The 19335-nt window shown below is 44.9% G+C and overlaps 1 protein-coding gene across 4 annotated transcripts in view; it reads left to right on the top strand.

The window, feature by feature from the left end:
* Positions 1 to 1463: 1463 nt before the first annotated feature.
* ARHGEF37 (Rho guanine nucleotide exchange factor 37) overlaps positions 1464 to 19335 on the top strand; it is a 53484-nt gene continuing 35612 nt past the window's right edge. For 2 of the 4 annotated variants that reach the window (XM_045999584.1, XM_045999581.1), the window contains exons 1-3: positions 1963 to 2221; positions 16121 to 16317; positions 17539 to 17662. In XM_045999584.1, the coding sequence (XP_045855540.1) occupies positions 16132 to 16317; positions 17539 to 17662 (310 nt within the window). In that variant the 5' untranslated portion in view covers positions 1963 to 2221; positions 16121 to 16131. The other 2 variants (XM_045999583.1, XM_045999582.1) reach the window with 2 other exon arrangements.

The following is a 19335-nucleotide window of genomic DNA, read 5'->3' as shown; positions in this document are numbered from 1 at the left end:
GGGAGTACAAACAGTGGGAGCAGCAGGCACGGGGGTAAGAAGGCTCCCTGCTGAACAAGGAGCCTTACAGGACTCCCTTCCAGAACCCTGAGATCATGATCTGAGCTGAAGGCAGTGGCTTAACTGACTGAGCATGCATCCCTTGAATGCTGACTTAAAATTTTTTTAAGTTATTATTATGGCAAGTTATTATTATGGCAACTAAGTATAGTTGCCATGCAATGTCATATTTTGGGTTTTGTTGTTGTTCTTTTAAAGTTTATTTATCTTTTTTTGGGGGGGTCATCTCAACACCCAGCGTGGGGCTCAAACTCACAACCCCGAGATCAAGAGTCACATGCTCTTCCAGCTGAGCCAGCCAGGCATCCTGCAGTGTTATAGTTTGAATGTTGACCTTTAGTGGTAAGATGCTCACTCTCTCACTCACTCACTGATGCCACTTTTGAAATTAAAGAAGTTAGAGAAGTTCTCCCTTACATGTTTCAGTGTGTGCTTATGGATTTCCCCATGCTAGTGACCTCTCAGGTCACACACATGAACTCTGATCCATAGATCATAAAACTCAAAACTTCCTCTGCTTTTCTTGTCTACAGACTAAACCACTCCTCTCCCCTTCTATTCTCATCCATCACATTCAAGACATAGCCCCATTTCGGTCTTCATGTTTTTTGTTTTGGGTTTTTTTTTTTTTTTAAGATTTTATTTACTTATTAATTAGAGAGAGAGAGCACACACATGAGAGATCACAGGTGGTAGGGAGGGTCAAAGGGAGAAGCAGACTCCCTCACTCTGAGCAGGGAGCTGGAGGGGAGGCTTGATCCCAGGACTCTGGGATCATGACTTGACCCAAAGGCAGACGCTTAACACACTGAACCACCCAGGCACCCCTGGTCTTCATGTTTTTGTGGGTGTAGACTAGTGGTTAAGCAACAGGAGACCTCCAACAGTTTGAACTTGAATACTGGTCCTGTCCCTCAGTAGCTGTGTAACAGTAGGCAAATTGCTTTCATTTTTCTGACCTCAGTTTCTCTAAAATGAAGATAGTAGTAACAGTAATGCTAAGAAGCATGCCTGTTTTATAGAGAAGTTGTGAATGAGGTAAATGAGGAAACACAAGTAAAATATTTAGTATAGTGCCTGGCATTTAAGAAGCCAAATTACTATTGCTATCACTAATAATAATAAATAATAAGCCCTAATAATGAGAATAAGAATTAGAACCGAGAAGATTTGGGAAAGTTAATCTAGCCGATTGCCGATCCCACAAACAAGGTTTGCCTTCCCTGATACGACACTTTTTCATAGCAATTCTCACTCTTCAATGTCAATGTAGGACCAACCTCACCCACCACCGCCCCGCCCCCAAGGGGGCGGGGACCTACTTAGGGCCTAGAACAGTGTCCCATTTCACAGCAGGGAGAGAGTGGACGTACAGCATTCTATCACAGGAAAGGAGACTGGGGTGCAGGGAGACTGGCAGATTTGTCTGAGATTGAGCTTGTGGGAGAGCTGGGTAAGAACCCAGAGCCCTGGCAGCGGACCCTGGGAATGAAATCGAGGTCCAGCCTTAACATCTGGTGCTTTGGGCAGAGCCACGGATACACAGATTGTCAGTGATCCAGGGGTCAACATTCCCACTGGGTGGCCTAAGCACTGGTCCGTGTTTGGGGGGCGCTGAGGCCGGGCGAGCAGGCGGCTGAGCGGGAAGGCACGGGTGGATGCACCGCCCTCCCCGGCGGCGCGGCGCTGAGAGCCGCTGGAGCGCTCGGCGCTGGCGGCGAGCCAGGGCCACCCCGGGCCGGGCCGCGTTCCGGGCGCGGCGAGTGGAAAACAACCTGGCCGCAGACAATTGACAAAGGCGCGCGAGCCGGCAGGCCCTCCGCCGCGCACGCACGCACGCACGCAGCGTGGGCAGAGCCGCGCCCTCCGTGGGACCCGCGGCGCCCAGGCCCAGGTGCGGCGCGTGTCCGGGAGCGGGGCGTCCCTCCCGCCTCAGCGGCGGCTGGGGTGCGCCCGAGCTCCGTGCGGGGAGTGCGGCCCGCGAGAGGGGCGGGGTAGACGGGCCGGGCGCCGAGGGGCGCGGGAAAGCCGCTGCCGCTCCCGAGCGGGAAGGTGTGGGGCGCCGGGAGCCGCGACGCCCGGGTCCAGGTGGCGCGGTGGAGCTTTGTGTCCTGGGGCCGCACGGAAATGCAAGCAGCCTGATCCACGTGACCTTTTACAGGTGGGCAGATAAGGCCTAGAGAGGTAAGGTGGTCTGGAGAAAACTATTATTTCTTGCGTCGGTTTGTTTATCCCTGCCCGCTTCAGTGTAGGATTTGGGGTGACTTTTAATAAGAATCGATAGGTTGAAACAACAGAAAAATACAAACAATGTTAAAGGATCCTTGCCAAGGAAAATATAATTATGACTGGGGGGGGGGGGGGGAGGAAGAGAAGGAAATTCGAAGTCCCTGTGTTGCGCTGCCTTGGCCAAGTACCCGCAGAAAAGTGCCAGAGCTGAGACCAGAAGCCTGTGTCGGGCTTCCCCGGGGCTACAGTGCTCTGGGCACAGTGAACGACCAGAACCTGCAGGGAAATAGAGAAACAGCAGCCTGCCCGCGGGCTTCACCTTCGTGGGATTCTGGACCCCTTAGACACCTGGATCCCTTCCTACAGAGGGGTTCACACATGACCGTGCACACCGTTTCAGATTTGACACGAAGCATTCTGCTGTGAGGAGTGACTGGAAGGCTGGCACTCAGGCTGTGCTGTCAAGAACAATTTTTTGCTCTTTTTAAAGGGAGGCAGCCAGGGAAAAAGCGAGTACCGGCTGTCAATCCAGTGTTCTGACCCTGCTAGCTGGGTGATCTTGGACATATGGTTTAACCTCTCCAAGTCCCAGTGTTTTGCTCTCTTGTTGTTTTTTTTTTCTTTACAGATTTAATTTAATTTAAATTCACTTATCTAATGCAGTATTAGTTTCAGTCCCAAGCCCGGTTTTATCCGTAAAATAGAGATGAGATTGTCTGCCTCCTCCTTCAAGTTATGGTCCGACTTAAGAATGAATGCTGATCCCAGTATCAGGCACGTAGGGGGTGCTCAGGGAGCGTGCAGGTGCACAGAGCCCAGTGGGTCGCAGCTGTGCCAGTTAGGAAAGACGATGACATGGAAGACCCTGGCTGTCTCTGAAATAAAACACAAAATTGAAAACATTGTAAACCTGAAACTATAAAGAGAACCCTATAATGACTCAAAGCGACAGCACAGATCTTGGCGATGGTCATCTAAACAAAAGTACAGCAATGCACCACGTCAATATTTGGCCTAAGGTGAAAGGCTGAGAGGAGAAGCCACCAGACATTCTAACAAGGACTGTTTACTGGGCCTTGCCTGCCTCTTTTGAATGGAACCAGCACCTGCATAGCTTGTTTCTAAATGAGAGGAAAGAGGAGGGTGATGTGGGGACTAGGCAACACCCAGTCTTGCCAGGTGATGTGGGCTCTGCTGAGTTCTGGCCAGGGTACAGGAGTTGCTGGCAGTTGGCTCTCATCCCTCTTGGATCAGCAGCTTGTTGTGGTAAACAGAGCCTTGGTTGACTGTGTTCTAGATCAAATAAATGGCTTTTTATTTAACCGGTGGGGGTGTGTGTTTGAGTGCTCTAACTGAAGCAAAATAGTGTTTGTTGAGCTCGATTGTCCAAAGCCTATAGCTTGTTTACTGACAGGCTAAGGAGTTTTTTATTATTATTATTATTGATTTATTTGATTTATGGAGAGAGAGGGTGTGCATGCACGCACAAGAGGAGAGGGGCAGAGGGAGAAGGAGAAGCAGATCAGCAGAGCTGGATACCAGGACCCCGGGACCACCACCCAAACCTAAGGCAGATGCTTAATTGATTGAGCCATCCAGGCGCCCCAGGCTTAAGAGTTTTAAAATCTGCAGATCCAAAATTGTGAGGACAGGGCCTGGGCAGGCCTACTTGCCTATAAAAAGAACTGCTCTTACCAAAAAAATACTGTGTTGTTTCCTTTCTCTGCCATTTTAGGCCTGGCAAATAGAGTCAGGGAAATATGGCTTAGGGCAAAGAGCGGCTACTTAATTTGGGTTGAGACACAAATTACCTGTCTAGTGGGTTACATGCCTCTCCAGGTGTTTATAAAGGAGAGTTCTTCTTCAGAAACAGAGAATGTGTGTGATGTCTCTTGCCCCCTGTCTGCCTCCCCTTGAGCCAGTCATTTCTCAACCCAGAGAAGTTCTTTTTCTGCAAGCTCAGTGACTTTGGCAAGTTCCTTCCCTTCCTGGCTCTGTGGCCTGATTTTGTTTCACAGTAGCTCTGTTGGAAAGTTGTGTTTTTGTTTGTTTGTTTGTTTATTTAAAGTAGACTCCACCCCAATGGGAAGCCCAACATGGGCTTGAACTCACCACCCTGAGATCAGATCTGAGCTAAGATCAAGTCACTTAACCGACTGAGCCACCCAGGTGTCCCTGTTTTGTTTTTTTTAAATAAGCTCTACATCCATCGTGGGGCTTGAACTCAGGACCCCAAGATTAAGAGTTGCATGCTCTACCAACTGAGCCAGCCAGGTAATCCTAGAAAGTTTTCCCTAATTTGACCTTTAGATTCTAAACATTTGGTGCTCATAGGAGGCATAGAGCAAGCATACTCTCTTAGGCCAAGGCTCTTCCTTATTTGAACACAGCCCGTGGGCCTCTTTCATGTTTCTACCTCCAGACTCGCTGCCTTCATTCTTCCAACATTTCTCTAGTAGGTTGAGATTAAAAGCAGAATTTCCCAGGAAGTGATCTACAAACTACTTGCATCAGAGTCACCTAGGGACTTGGGCGCCTGGGTGGCTCTGTTGGTTAAGCGTCTGCCTTCGGCTCAGGTCATGATCCCAGGGTCCTGGGATCAAATTCCGCAACAGGCTCCCTGCTCAGTGAGGAGTCTGCTTCTCCCTTTGCCTCTACTGATCCACCTGCTTGTGTGTGTGTGCGCTCTCTCTCTCTCTCAAATAAATAAATAAATAAAATCTTAAAAAGAAATCACCTAGGGGCTTGGGGAAATGCACCATCCCTGACCACCTCAACCAGAAACTTCAAGCATGCGGACAAGAATTTACACGCCTCACAAGGGCTCCTGGTGATTCTCATGCACCTTTGGTTATCTGTTTGGGTGTTGGGGGTGTGGATTGGAAGTGAGGGATTATATACTCCTTATAAATTCCATATTGTTTGTCTAAATTATGTAATGAGTGAGAGCCTCTTTTGTAAATTGAACAAAACCATGATGTCCAGGGAAAACGTGAGTAGCAAGTAAGCACTTGAGAAAATGCTCAAGATAATTCATCATTAGGGAAATGCACACCAAAACCACATTGAGATGTCACTTCCTACCTATGAAGGTGGCTAAAATTAAAACGACTGACTGTAGCACGCTGTCTTGCTGTAGTGGAGGAACTAGAACTTGTATGCACTATTGGTGCGAATGTAAAATGGTACAGCCACTCTTTTTTAAAGTTTGACATCTGTCTTGTGATCCAGACACCTATCATGTGATCCAGACACATCCCTAGGTCCGGCGTTATTGAACGAGAGAAACAGAACAGCCAATTGTTTGTCCAGTGCGTGGGTAAACAAACAGTGCTATGTCCCTACAGTTAAATATGCTCAGCATTAAAAAGTAATGAACTGGGACTCCTGGGTGGCTCAGTAGTTTAAAGCCTCTGCCTTCAGCTCAGGTCATGATCCCGGGGTCCTGGGATCGAGCCCCGCATCGGGCTCTCTGCTCAGCAGGGAGCCTGCTTCCTCCTCTCTCTCTGCCTGCTTCTCTGCCTACTTGTGATCTCTGTCTGTCAAATAAATAAATAAAATCTTAAAAAAAAAGTAATGAACTGTTGACACACAGATAGATCTCAAAATAATCTTGCTGAAAAGAAAAAGAAGCCAGACCAAAAAGAGTACAGACTCTACAATTCCACTTATATAAAATCCAAGGGGAGTTGCTCTCTCCCCCCGATCTTAAACATTTTGGTGGCTCTCAAGAATTGTGTATGATTATATTAGTCAGCCTCCACTTGTTACAGTGTCATTGGCAATTTGATCTGCCAGTGTTTCTCCATTTCATTCATCCATTCAGTTAATTGATTACGTACCATGTGCCTGATCCAGAGTAGACACTGGGTAATGTGTTGGTGAATAAAATAGACATGATCCATAGGGACGTCTGGTGGCTCAGTGGGTTAAGCGCCTGCCATTGGCTCAGGTTGTGATCCCAGGGTCCTGGTATTGAGACCCGCATTGGGCTCCCTGCTCAATGGGGAGCCTGCTTCTGCCTCTGCCTCTGCCTGCTGTTCCCCCTACTTGTGCTCGTGCTCTTTCTCTGACAAATAAGTAAAATCTTAAAAAAAAAAAAAATAGACATGATCCCTTTCCTTGTGGAGTTTACCCTTTATTGGATGAACCAGTAAAACAAATAGGATAAGAAAAATAGTTACTGGGGGAAAGGAGTGCTTCTTTGGAAGGGGGATAGGAATCAGAGAAAACTTCTTTGGGTTTCAAACAAGAAGTAAGCAGTCAGGTGTTTTTTTTTTGTGGGTTTTTTGTTTGTTTGTTTTTTAAGATTTTCATTTATTTGACAGGGAGAGACACAGGGAGAGAGGGAATGCAAGCTGGGGGAGTAGGAGAGGGAGAAGCAGGCTTCTCTGAGCAGGGAACCCGAGGTATGGCTTGATCCCAGGATGCTGGGACCATGACCTGTGCCTCACTCCCCTCTGGTGCTGTGAATCTAATCAGAATGCCGTTATACTTGTCCAGGAGATAGGTGGTAGAGGTTTAGACTCAGGTGTTCTTAGAGATGGAAAGCATGAAAGGAACTGATGGATATCCTTATACTGGGCAGATCACAGAGGTTGAAATTGATCAACATTCTTTGAATTATGTAGTTTTTTCAGGTTTTTTTTTTTTTCTTTAAAGGGGGGTTTCAAGAGCAGGAGGAGGGAGAAGCAGACTCCCAGCAGAGCAGGGAGCCCAATGCAGGGCTCCACCCCGGGACACTGGGATCATGACCCAAGCCAAAGGCAGACTCTTAACTGATGGAGCCACCCAGGTGTCCCTAGTTTTATCAGGTTTTAGTTCATATTACTCTACTATGGTCCCCTCCACCCCCATCCCCTCAGCTCTCAGCCTCCATCACCCATGTCTTGCTCCTTACGGAGACTCCTTAGAAAGACATCAGCACCTTGCCGGACTGGTTACACTAGCATACAGCATTTCTTTGATCCACTGGCCTAGTTGCCTTTCAGGAAGAGAATGAGGATAGTCTGCAATTACCTGTTATTCTGTTTTGTTTTGTTTTGTTTTTTTATCTATCCTGGCTCCCAGTGATCTCTTTTTCCCTTTATAAAGGCTGAGGGACCATCTCTTTTACTCAAGTGGCAGAATCCCCAAATGGCTAAGGCTAAAGAGGGTGGGGAAAGAAAATATATTAGCTCCTAAGAAAATCCAAAGACAGGGATGCCTGTGTGGCTCAGTCGGTTAAGCATCCGACTCTTGATTTTTGCTCAAGTCATGGTCTCAGGGTCGTGAAATTGAGCCCCGTGTTAGAGTTAGCTCAAGAGTCTCTCTCTCCCTCTCCCCCAAATCTAATTAAAACAAACAAACAAACAAACAAAAAACACCTAAAGGCAGTCAGTCTCCATCATGGCTGGACTGAGTAATGGCATCAGGGCTCAGTTTCATGGTCCTTCAATCCTTAGCTCCATTTCTTGGTGTTTGATGCATTCTGAGTCAGGCTCTGGTGTGTCATTCCTATTACTTATTATTATCATCATGATCAGCTGCTCTCACCTTCAGCTTGAATATGATCAGCCAAGTGTCCTTAGATAATGTCTTGACCCATTGGATCCATGGTAGTGCTAGCTTTACAGTGAAACAACAATAACAAAGCAACTGTTAAAATTTTTGCGAGCTTACCTTGTACCACGTACTCTGCTAGACACTTTACATGGATTATCTTTTTTTTAAAAGGATTTATTTATTTATTTGACAGACAAAGATCACGAGTAGGCAGAGAAGCAGGCAGAGAGAGAGGAGGAAGCAGGCTCCCTGCTGAGCAGAGAGCCTGATCTGTGGCTCAGTCCCAGGACCCTGGGATCATGACCTGAGTTGAAGGCAGAGGCTTTAACCCACTGAGCCACCCAGGCGCCCCTACATGGATTATCTTATGAAATTTTATAATCACCCTGTAAAGGAAGTTAATAATTATCCCAGGAAAGCCAGCCGACTGATTGCTGAATCAGAATTTGAAATTGGGTTTTCTGGCTTAGAGTGTGGACTCCAAGCCTTTACAGTGCCTCTTGAGGTCCCTCTTAAGAACTAAGAAGAGGAGAGCAAAGCCATCAAATAGTGTGCCTGTATCTTACTTTTTCTGAACATCAATCTTAAAATATAAACTGCAATCATAGTAGGGGCAGAACTTTGGAAGTGATTCTCATAATTTTGTCAATCTCTGATCCTTATGTGTTGTTAGAGTTTTGGGAGCTCTTCGTACAGGACCTCCCTCCTTGACTATTCAGTATGTCTGTATAAACCAGGAATGTCAGGCAGGAACCCAGTGTGGCCACTCTTCTTTCTATAGGCATTTCCTCCCTTTGTTTTTCTTTTCTCTCTCTCTCTCTCTCTTTTTTTTTTAAGATTTGTTTACTTTTATATGAGGTGGGGGGCAGATGGAGAGGGAAGGAAGAGAACCGCAAACAGACTGCCTATGGAGCATGGAGCTTGACAAGGGGCTTGATCCCACGGCCCTGGGATCATGACCTGAGCCAAAATCAAGGGCCAGACACTTAATGGACTGTGCCATCCAGTACCCCTAGTCCTGCATCTTAACTGAGGTGGTGGTTACACAAATCTAACATGTGATAAAATGGCATAAAAACAATCATTTACGAATAGTATATTGATGCCAACTTCCTGGTTTTGATATTGTGCTATATTTAAATAATAGGTAACCATCAGAGGACCCTAGTGAAAGGTGCACAGAAAATCTGGTACTATCCTTGCTACTTCCTGTTGAATGAGTCTGTAAGTCTTATACGTGTCTTTAAGTATTTCAAATTAAAAAGTTAAAAACAAAAAATTTTATAGCTTAACTTATCCACTATCTTTGCAGCTCTGTATGGACAAGTACCGCCCAAAAGCCTGGGAGAGCAGACTGTGTCCCTGTTCCATTTCCTGGTCTGGGTCGATAAGGAGGCTTGTCTCAGAGAACAAGCTTAGGAAACGTGGCTTTCCTTGTAGTCCAGTCATGCTCAGTCCTGGAATCTCTTTCATGTCCCATGATAGGCAATTTTTAAAAAAAGATTGTATTTATTTATTTGTCAGAAAGTGAGCACAAGCAGGGGGAGCAGCAGGCAGAGGCAAAAGTAGGCTCCTCGCTGAGCAGGGACCCCAATGCAGGGTTTGATCCCAAGATGCTGGTGTCATGACCTGAGCCGAAGGCAGACACCTAACCAACTGAGCCACCCAGGAGTCCCCGTGATAGGCAATCTAGAACTAAAATCAGTTTAGCCCTCTGCTCTCTCTCTCTCAAATAAATAAATAAAATCTTAAAAAAAAAAAAAGACACAGAATTATTCCATGAGCACAAAGCTCTCCCTGGTGTTCTTTCTTTATGGTCACACCCACCTGCCCTTCACCCTCATCCCTAGCCAGGTGACCACTAATCTGTTCTCTGTCTCTATAATTTTGTACGTGACATAAATGGAATCACACATGACCTTTTAAGATTAGTTGTTTTTTTTTTCCGGCCGTGTAATACCCTCAAATGCCCTTCAGGCTATTACAATTTATCCATAGTTCAATCCATGTTATTTCTGGGTATTCAGTTGTAATGGATCTACCCTTTCTTTCTTTTAAAGCATTCAACTCTTCTTAATTATTTTTTAAGTAGGCTCCACACCTAACATGGGGCTCAAACTCATGACCCTGAGATTAAGAGTACATACATGCTCTACCGACTAAACCAGCCGAGTGTCCCTAAAGCGTTCACCTGTTGAACTCACCTATTAAAACAACATTTTGATTGTTTCTGGTTTGGCAATTACAAATAAAACTTCTGTAAGCATTTGTGGACACGTTTTTGTATGGACATTAGCTTTCTTTCTCTGGAATAGATGCCCGAAGCTATGATTGTTAGTAAGCGTAGGTTTCTTTTTTAAAGAAACTGACAAGCTGTTTTCTGCAGTGGCTGTACCATTTTTGCATTCCCACCAGTGATGTCTGAGCCATCCAGTTTCTCCCGCACCTTTGCCAGCAGTTAATACTATATAATATTTTTCTGATTAATGGCTTTATTGAGCTATAATTCATCTCATATACTTCACCCACTGAAAGCATACAAATCATTCGTTTTTAGTCTATTCACTGAGTTGTGCAAGCATCACCACAATAAATTTAGACATTTTTGCCACCCCCAAGAGAAACCCTGTGCCCAGTAGCCACCACATTCCATACCCTATCCCGTTAGCCTAGGAAACTGATGATCTACTTTTCTATAGATTTTCCTGTTCTGGATATTTCATATAAGTCAAATCATAAAATATGTGGTCCTTTGTGACTGACTGCTTTGACCTAGCATAATGTTTTCAAGATTCATCCATGTTAGAGCACATATCCATAGGACTTCATTCCTTTTCATTACCAAATAATGTATAATATTTTTAAAGAAATAAAAATATGTTTCTATTATACAGACCATAAACTAAGAGATGACAAAATGCTCTTACAGGGAGGTTTTGCCAGGCCGGCTTGGAGATCTAGCTTGCAATTTACCTAAGTGCAAATTAATGCTATTTTAAATATTTAGCAGTTCTCTGTAGAATGTGCTTTTTGTTTGTTTAGCAATAGTTCTGAGTAGTGGAACCTGAGCAGCTCTCCTGAAAGCCTGTTGGGATCTTGCTAGAGAACCTGCTATGCACGGGGAGGTGAGTGTCAGCGACTCAGGCCAGGGACAGGTCAGCAGGCCACAGGCAGTGTTCAGGAGCTGGAACAGAGCTGTGCATCAGACAGATGCATTCCGGGATCTTTCTAGACCCTTTGCTCTCCCCATTCAGTTTACAGATCATCTGATCCACAGGTCAGCGCTTATGGCCCAGGACAGAAACTTCTGCTGCTACTAGTCCCTCCCAAAGGACATTTATATATGCAAGTATCATCAATATTGTGAGGAATAGTGAAGGACACCAGGTGAATGGGTGCTCCCCTGTCTCTGAGTGCGTAGGGTCTGGGCAGGAGGCTGAGGCCTGGCTCTGAATAACCCTAAATAACCAAGTACAAGTTTGAACGGGATGTGTGCCACTTTAAATATTAGGAAATATTTTACCCATCCAGAAAAGAACAAAGAACAGTGAAGCAAATACCATGTTCTTACCACCTCACTTTATTTAATTTTAACATTTTTGTCCTCTGTGCTTCATTATTTTTAAGCAAATAGACCTTCTCCTACTTCAGCAATAAAAAGGAAGGAACTACTGATACATGCAACAATTTACAGGAATCTCCAGGGCATTATGCTGATTGAATAAAGTCAGTTCCCAGAGGTGACACACTGTAATGATTCCATTCACATACGTTCTTGAAATGGCCAGATGATAGAAGTGAAGAACAGATTCCTGTTGGCCAGGGGTTAAGCATGGGATGGGGCCGGAGGGAAGTGAGTGAAAAGGCAACATGAGGGATCCTTGTGATAGAAATGAGCTGTGCCTTGCTTGTATCAGTGCCAGTATCCTGTGAGATTGTGTTAAGAGTTTTGCAAGATGTTACCATTGAGGAACTTGGGTAAAGGGTACATGGAACCCATTTATTATTTATTTTAACTGCATGTGAATCGTTATCTCAAAATTAGAAATGTAGCTCAGAACAAGACAGCTTCACATCCCATTAAGTAAGTCCCTTTTGATATGTCCTCAATTCCATTTCTCTGCTTCCCTTTCCAGAGGTTGCTACCATCCTGAATTTACTGTTGATCATGTTCACAAAATTTTTAATACATATATATGATATATATTATATTATATATTATTTATATTATATACATTGTATTATAATATATTTTTTTATTTACAGTGTTGGTGAGGCTACCCATTATGATATATGAATTTGTAGTTTGTTCATTTTCACTGTTGTTGAGAATTCCATGGTATGGATATATTACAAGTTAATAACCCATTCTCCTGTTGATGGACATCTAGGTTGTTTCTAATTTCCTATCATTATCAGCAGCACTGCAGTGAATATTCTTGTCTCCATTCCTTGTGTATAGGCGGAGAAGCTTCTTTTTTTTTCTTTTTTTTTAATGAGTTTATTTATTTATTTGACAGAGAGATCAAAAGAGAGCACAAGTAAGCAGAGTGGCAGGCAGGGAAGAAAGAGAAGCAGGCTCACTGCTGAGCAAGGAACCAGATGCCGGGCTTTATCCCAGAACGCTGGAATCATGACCTGAGTGGAGCCTTCCGCTTAACTGACTGAGCCACCCAGGCGCCCCCAGGTGGAGAAGTTTCTTAAAGGCAGGTTATCTCTAAGAGTAGAACTAATTGGCCGGACAGTGCGAGCATTTTTAACTTTTCTAGTTATTGCCAAATTGCTCTTTGGTGTGGTTGCAACAATTTACATTACCATATTGGTACATGAGACTTCCCGGTCATCTACAGTCTCACCAACATTTTTATATTTTGCCAATCTGATGGGCATGAAATGTTATCTCACTGTGATTTTTTGTTTTTGTTTTTTTAAAGATTTTATTTATCTATTTGACAGAGGGAGAGAGAGATCACAAGTAGGCAGAGAGGCAGGCAGAGAGAGAGGGGGAAGCAGGCTCCCCACTGAGCAGAGAGCCCAATGTGGGGCTTGATCCCAGGACCCCGAGATCATGACCTGAGCTGAAGGCAGAGGCTTACTTAACCCACTGAGCCACCCAGGCACCCCTTGTTTTTATTTTTAAAGATATATTTATTTGAGGGAGAGAGAGAGTGCATGAGCACAGGGGCAGAGAGAGGGGAGAGTCTCAAGCAGACCTCACGATGAGCTTGGAGCCTGACACAGGGCTTGATCCTGTGATCCTAAGATCATGACTGGAGCCAAAACCAAGAGTCCACGCTTACCCGACTGAACCACCCAGGTGCCCCCATTGTGGTTTTACTTAATCACATTTGCCTAGTTACTAGTGAACGGAGCATCTTTTCATTTGTGTATTCGCCATTTAAACTTCTTCCTTTGTCAGTTACCTGTTCATACCTGTATCAGCCAGAGTTCAGTTGGAGAGAACACAGGTCATTCTGTTTTAACTAGAGTTGGAGGCTCAGCTAATTGCACCATGCAGGTGTCCCTCCATGTCTTTAAATAGCATGCAGGTACTATCGATTGACCTTTTGGTTTATGTATTGTTCTTTGACTTTCTACCGTGGAAGATTTAGTTGTTTTTTTTACTCCCCCTCCACCACACATACACACTCCTCCCACGACCCACATACTCCCAGTATAGTTATACATAATACTGTTTAGGTCACTTGCATTATAGTGTGTATAAATTGTATTTATAACTGAACCAGGTAGTAACGTACAATCACTTTCATTTTTCCTGCACAACTTTTTAAATTTTTTAAATTTTATTTATTTATTTATTTTTAAAAGATTTTGTATATTTGAGAGAGAGAGTGAGTGAGAGAGAGCGTGAGAGGGTAGAAGGTCAGAAGGAGAAGAAGACTCCCTGCGGAGCTGGGAGCCTGATGCGGGACTCGAATCCAGGACTCCAGGATTGTGACTTGAGCTGAAGGCAGTCGCTTAACCGACTGAGCCACCCAGGTGCTCTGGCACAACTTTTTTAACAATTGTTTTGTGTTTGTTCGATGGTTCATCTCTTAGTTTTGTATGTCTGATCTGTGTGATTATCCCTAAAGATGTACCATATTCTTTATTGATTCAATGAATCTATTCTCAAGACGTTCTAACACCTTCTGAAATACCATAGACTGTTTGCCATCTGCCTGTAGCCAGGGATCAGTCCTAGGATTTTCCTTCCCTATCGGGGGATTTCCTTGGCCCTTCTCACTGCAGATCACCAGTGCCCTCTACCTATGTCTTCCTCTTTCCTGTTTCTTTATTTTGGTGGAGGATATATATTCTCCCATAGTTTCCTGAGAACAGGAACTTACAAGGATAACTTTTCTAGGCTTTCAAGGTTCTGTAGTTTCTCCTCAATGGATCCAGATATGGATTTTTAAAATACTTATCCTGTTAGGGACTTGTACTTCCTGGATCTAAGAATTCATATATTTTTTTTATAAATTCTGGACAATTCTTACTTTTATCTCTTTGAATATTGCCTCTCCTTACTCTCTTTATTCTTGCCTTCTAGAATTCAGATTTGATGCATGAACCTTCTTATTTCAATATCCAGATTCCTTAAGCTCTCTTTCATATTTTCCATGCTTTTCTCTCTCTTTAGCAGTCTGGATAATTTCTTCAGATCTCTGTGTCCTTTTGGTATTTCTCTTTTCTAGATGTCTATTTAATCTGCCTATTCAGTGTTTAACTTTGAAGGCTTTATGTTTAATTTCTGTAAGTTGTTTGGTGCTTTAAAAATCAAAATTGCACAGGTCTTTATTTTTTTATATTATGGGTTTTCCCCCCTTGCTTATTTTACAGTTTTTACCTGATAGTTTGACTCTTTGGTGTTCTTGGGGTCAACTCCTGCTCATTGCTGTGGAGATCTTGTAATTTTGGATTGCAAACTCGTCTTCAGGACAGGGTTCACAGGTGGAGACATTTTATTTCTATGAGCACTCAGAGAAGCATTCGTCCCGAACTGTTTTTGTCGGTTTCTCAGCTTTGGGTTACTTGGGCCACATGTGTAGTATCAGTTTGAACCTAAAGCTCAGTGAGGGCAGGCCTGTTTTTATGAATTTTCAAAGGGGACTTTTTGTCCTCGTGTAGGACCCAAGCCAAGAGGACTTCATCATCTGTGTGAGTGGGGGACATTTTTTTTTCCGATCCACCATTCCACTGGAGTCTTTGGGGGTCCAAGTTCTGAGAAGAATCTTGTCTCCTGTTCCAGCCTGAACACCTGTGCCCAAGTCCCTGGTTGCCTGAACTTGGCCATGCCCTTTTCCCTGCCCACTCTTCTACTTGGGGCCCCAGCCACGTCTGCTCAGCTGCTCCTGCTCTGCTTTCCAGTTCTCCCTGTTTGGGGGTCCTGCTATTTCCTTTCCTCTCTTACAAGCCCTGCCGGGCTATGCGAAGGGAGTTTTATGCCGATCCAGTGTGTCTAGGATGTTTTGTAGCAGGAGGGTTTCCGGCCATGTTGTTCACAGTATTGCCATTTGTACCTTTAAGCCTAGAGATAAAGGGGTTTTGGGAGTTTCAGGGAAGGAAGGTCCATCTGACTGGGAGGTTCAGGAAAGGGAAGGGAAGATGAATGTCCAAGGGTAAAGACATGGGAGGGCACCCAGCAGGTGCAAAAGCACAGAGGCAGGAAATGACTGTGCAGGCCCGGAGAAAAGCACGTAGCTCTCTTTGGCTGGAGGATGGACTGTGAAGAGGAAAATGAGCTTGGAGCCGGACCACAGAGCAGCAGGGAGCTGTTCAAACCCCACAGCGCAGAATGCCATGATCACAGCTTTGTTTCAGGAAGTGTAAGCTGGAAGCACCTCCAGGACGCGTGGGTGTGGGCGGCAGCCACAGGGAGAGGGCTTTAGACTTGGAACGGTGCTCCTGGAGGCTATGGAACGAGCCCATGGGATGGACTGTGGGGCCCTAGTGGGGGTAGGGAGGAGGGAACCCCTGGGACAGAGGGTGGGAGAGGCTGGGCTGAACCAAATAAAGAAATCTGGGTCAAGAGCTGGGGGGAAAATAGAAGAAAAGCTAGGCAAACACATTATCTGAATCCTGGAAAATGTCAGCAATTATGAGCCTTGTTCTATCTTTTCACATTGCTCAGACACTGCCCACAAATGCTAATACACAGTTCATCATGCGGTGTGCAAGCTAGAGATGTTTTTAGGCCACTTGATGAATAGTTGTCTTTGGATGAGACACAGTATGTTCCAGTAGAGCTCCTGGAAGTGAGTTGGGATGTGTTTGCCTTTCCTAGAACCTGCCGACATGGCTGAACATGGGACTGATGAGCCGTCCTCCAGGACAGGGAGTCCCGACGGAGAAGGCCGGGCCTCTGGGGACAGACTGTCGCTGCATCAGAGGCTGGCTGTCAGGGAGCTCATTGACACTGAGCTCTCCTACCTGCACCTGCTCCGGCTCTGTGCCTCTGACATCAGGAGCCGCCTGCAGCAGGTACGGGGGCTGCACACAGCCTCCCTTAACAGGGGCAGACCTGGGTCCTGGCTCCTGAGACCCCACAGCTCTTCCAGGGGCAGGCCTGATGGAGGGGAAGGTGTGGTGGTGGGGAAGTCATCTGGTAGAAGCTGGGGTGCTTCCATTTACTGGGCGGGCAGCCTTCAGCCAGGCCTTTAACACATCAGAGCCTCGTGCTCGCTTCGGCAGCACATATACTAACACATCAGAACCTCAGTGTATGAATCTGCTAAATGGAGAGAGGAGTAGTCACTCCAGAGAATTAAGTGAGCTAATGCATAAAACAGCCCTTTATCAAATTTAGATCAGATTGCTTAAACTGACCTATATTCCAGTCGTCTCATTTAGGAGATGGCAACAGGAAGAAATGATCACGATGGTGGCTTTTTACATCTTTTTTTTCCTCTTGACTTCAGAAATAATACAGGCTCTCTTTATAAAATGTAAAGTATCCCTTAGCATGTAAACACCATTAAGGCAATGTACCCCCAGTTCTCATAAATCATAAATCAGAGACTTCCAATTAGTGTTTCTTGAATGAATAAAGTACGCAAGTGGGAAATGTGGGAAGTGAAAGTTTTCTCATATTTTACTTCCTAGAAATTAGGATTTTTCCTCCTTAGGCATTAAGCAAACAACTACAGATTGTTACTCACTCTAACAAAAATAAGAGCACACTCTAGAAATCTCTCTGCAGTTAGTTCTTCCTACTTGATTGTGCATCCAGGACACACACATATACACACACACGCACAATCTCCTGTATACACCCATGCACATATATAGATGTCCTGCAGTAGAATTGCCAGTTCATAGTAGCTGGAGTTCAGAATAAATGTCAAGGTAATGGTGGTGGGTGCCAAGTATGTCGGAGCTGGAAGGACATCCAGCTTTCCGCCCTAATCTGACAGATAGGGAAACTGAGGGAAGAAACATGATGGCTGCCAGCAGATCTAGGAGAAAACCCCAGTTCAGCTTTCATTCCATGCTGAGCCCTCTGTCTCTTCCTCACTTCCTGTGGAGTAATGAGAACACCTAATTTATAAAGGTTTTCAAAACCTTGCAAACATTCCACTGTGACAATATTCCCAAGAGTAATAGGACCCTGAAGGTGTGAATGTTCTGGACGGATCTCCAAAGTCTGCAAACAGTCCCTCTGCTCAACTCCCAGAGACTCCTGTGTTTTTTTGTTCCTTCTAGCTGCCCCAGGGAGATCTGGATGTCCTGTTCTCAAATATCGATGATGTCATTGAGGTGAACAGCAGATTTCTTCATGATCTGCAAGAGACAACATCCAGGGAAGAGGAACAAGTGTACTTAATCGGTAAGCAAAAGACAAGGCAGTTGTTAGCCCTAGATTCCCATGGAATTGTCCTCAGCTTGTGGGTATTGCTGAACTGTCTCCAGTTCCAGGGAAAGGCAGCTCAATGGGGGTTTCTTTTGGGGATCTCTGAAATACAGCATGACAGAGCTGGTAGGATCCTCAAATAATATCCAGCCCAATCCCATCACTTTACAGAAAACGAGACTGGGGCCCGGAGACAAGGAGGGACTAATTTGGTCAGTGGCCTGGCTGAGCCGTTAGTTATTTACTAAGCTTAGTTATATACAGAGCACTTGCCAGTTACTATGCTGTGTGCTGGGGTCACAGCATCAACAAGTGAGTTCAAGTTCCCATTCTTAAGGCTTGACAAGTTAGAGAGAGACACAGCAGATAAAAAAATAAGAGAATTTTAGAAAATAATTTAGAATTTGAAGAAAAGAAACAAAGTAAGTAACCCTTGGACATGAGAGTAGTCCTCTTAGGAAGAGGACATTTGAACTGAGATCTGAATGTTAGGAAGGAGATGGCTATGGGATCTGGAGGGAGAGCAGAAAGAATGGCTGTGCGAAGGCCCTGAGGCAGGGATAAGCCTAGAATGTTTGAAGGACAAACAGAAAGAAGCCTAGTGTTTATGAGGAATTTATGAGGGGAGTATGTTTGGAGATAAGATGGAAGAGGTGGAGGACTGAATCATGTAGGGCCTTTTAGGCCATGGTAAGGAGTTTGGATTTTATTCTGAATGTGATGAGAAACTATTAGATGGTTTTGAGCAGGAAAGTGATATGGTCTTATTTATCTTTTTGATGACCTCTTTGGCTGTTGCGGACAGTGGGTATGAGGGAGTGGCATGTATGGAAGGATGAGACCAGTGGGGATCTCACTGTCACCCAGCTGAGAGATGGTGGGAGTGTCTCACTCTGGAATGGTCAGGAGGACCCTTCAGAGCATGAAGGAGGTGGGACAAGTGGGGATAAACCTCACACCTGTGTCCCACATTCTCTTCTCATCTGTAGCCCTGAGCTCACACCACAGAACCTCAAGGTCAGGGGTTTTGAGTGGAGTCAGGTGGGGAAGGTGAAAGGGTACCAGGTAGAGAAGGGGGGCAGGGAGGGCACCCAGCACAGGGCCCACCCAAGTTCCATGGCCTTTACATCACCAATCTACCCTTTCTGAGACATGAATGACGATGGGGATTAAAAATAACAAGTACACGCATTTTTTAGAAAGCCCATTTTCTGAGTGTTTACTAAATGCACTGTTCCAGAGTCATGTATTAACTCAATGCATCCCCACAACAACCTGGAAAGGTAGATGCTGCTACCTCATTTTACAGTTGAGGACACGGAGGCACAGAGTGGGGAAGTAACCCATCGAGGTCACACGGCTAGTGACAGAGCCAGGATTTGAACTTGGCCGTCAGTCTCCGGAGACAGTGCCCTTTTAACTGTGGCACTGAGCAGCTTCCATGTAGTAGAGAACGGAAGCAAAGCCTGTGAATGCGTTTATTATTCCCTTGAGAATAGAGTTCCTTATTGAAACAGCAATGTGAATGAGTTACCATTTCCTATAAAAGACAGAGGAACACAAAATGAAAGAACAAGATTTTTTTTAAGTAGCTGGGTAGATATTCTCAACATTTATCATTTTATCCTCATTTCTATTACGAATTACCA

The sequence above is a fragment of the Meles meles genome, chromosome 3 (genome assembly GCF_922984935.1).
Source record: "Meles meles chromosome 3, mMelMel3.1 paternal haplotype, whole genome shotgun sequence".
NCBI lineage: Eukaryota > Metazoa > Chordata > Mammalia > Carnivora > Mustelidae > Meles > Meles meles.
The sequence above is the reverse complement of the archived record's forward strand: the minus strand, read 5'-3'. Positions and strand labels throughout refer to the sequence as shown.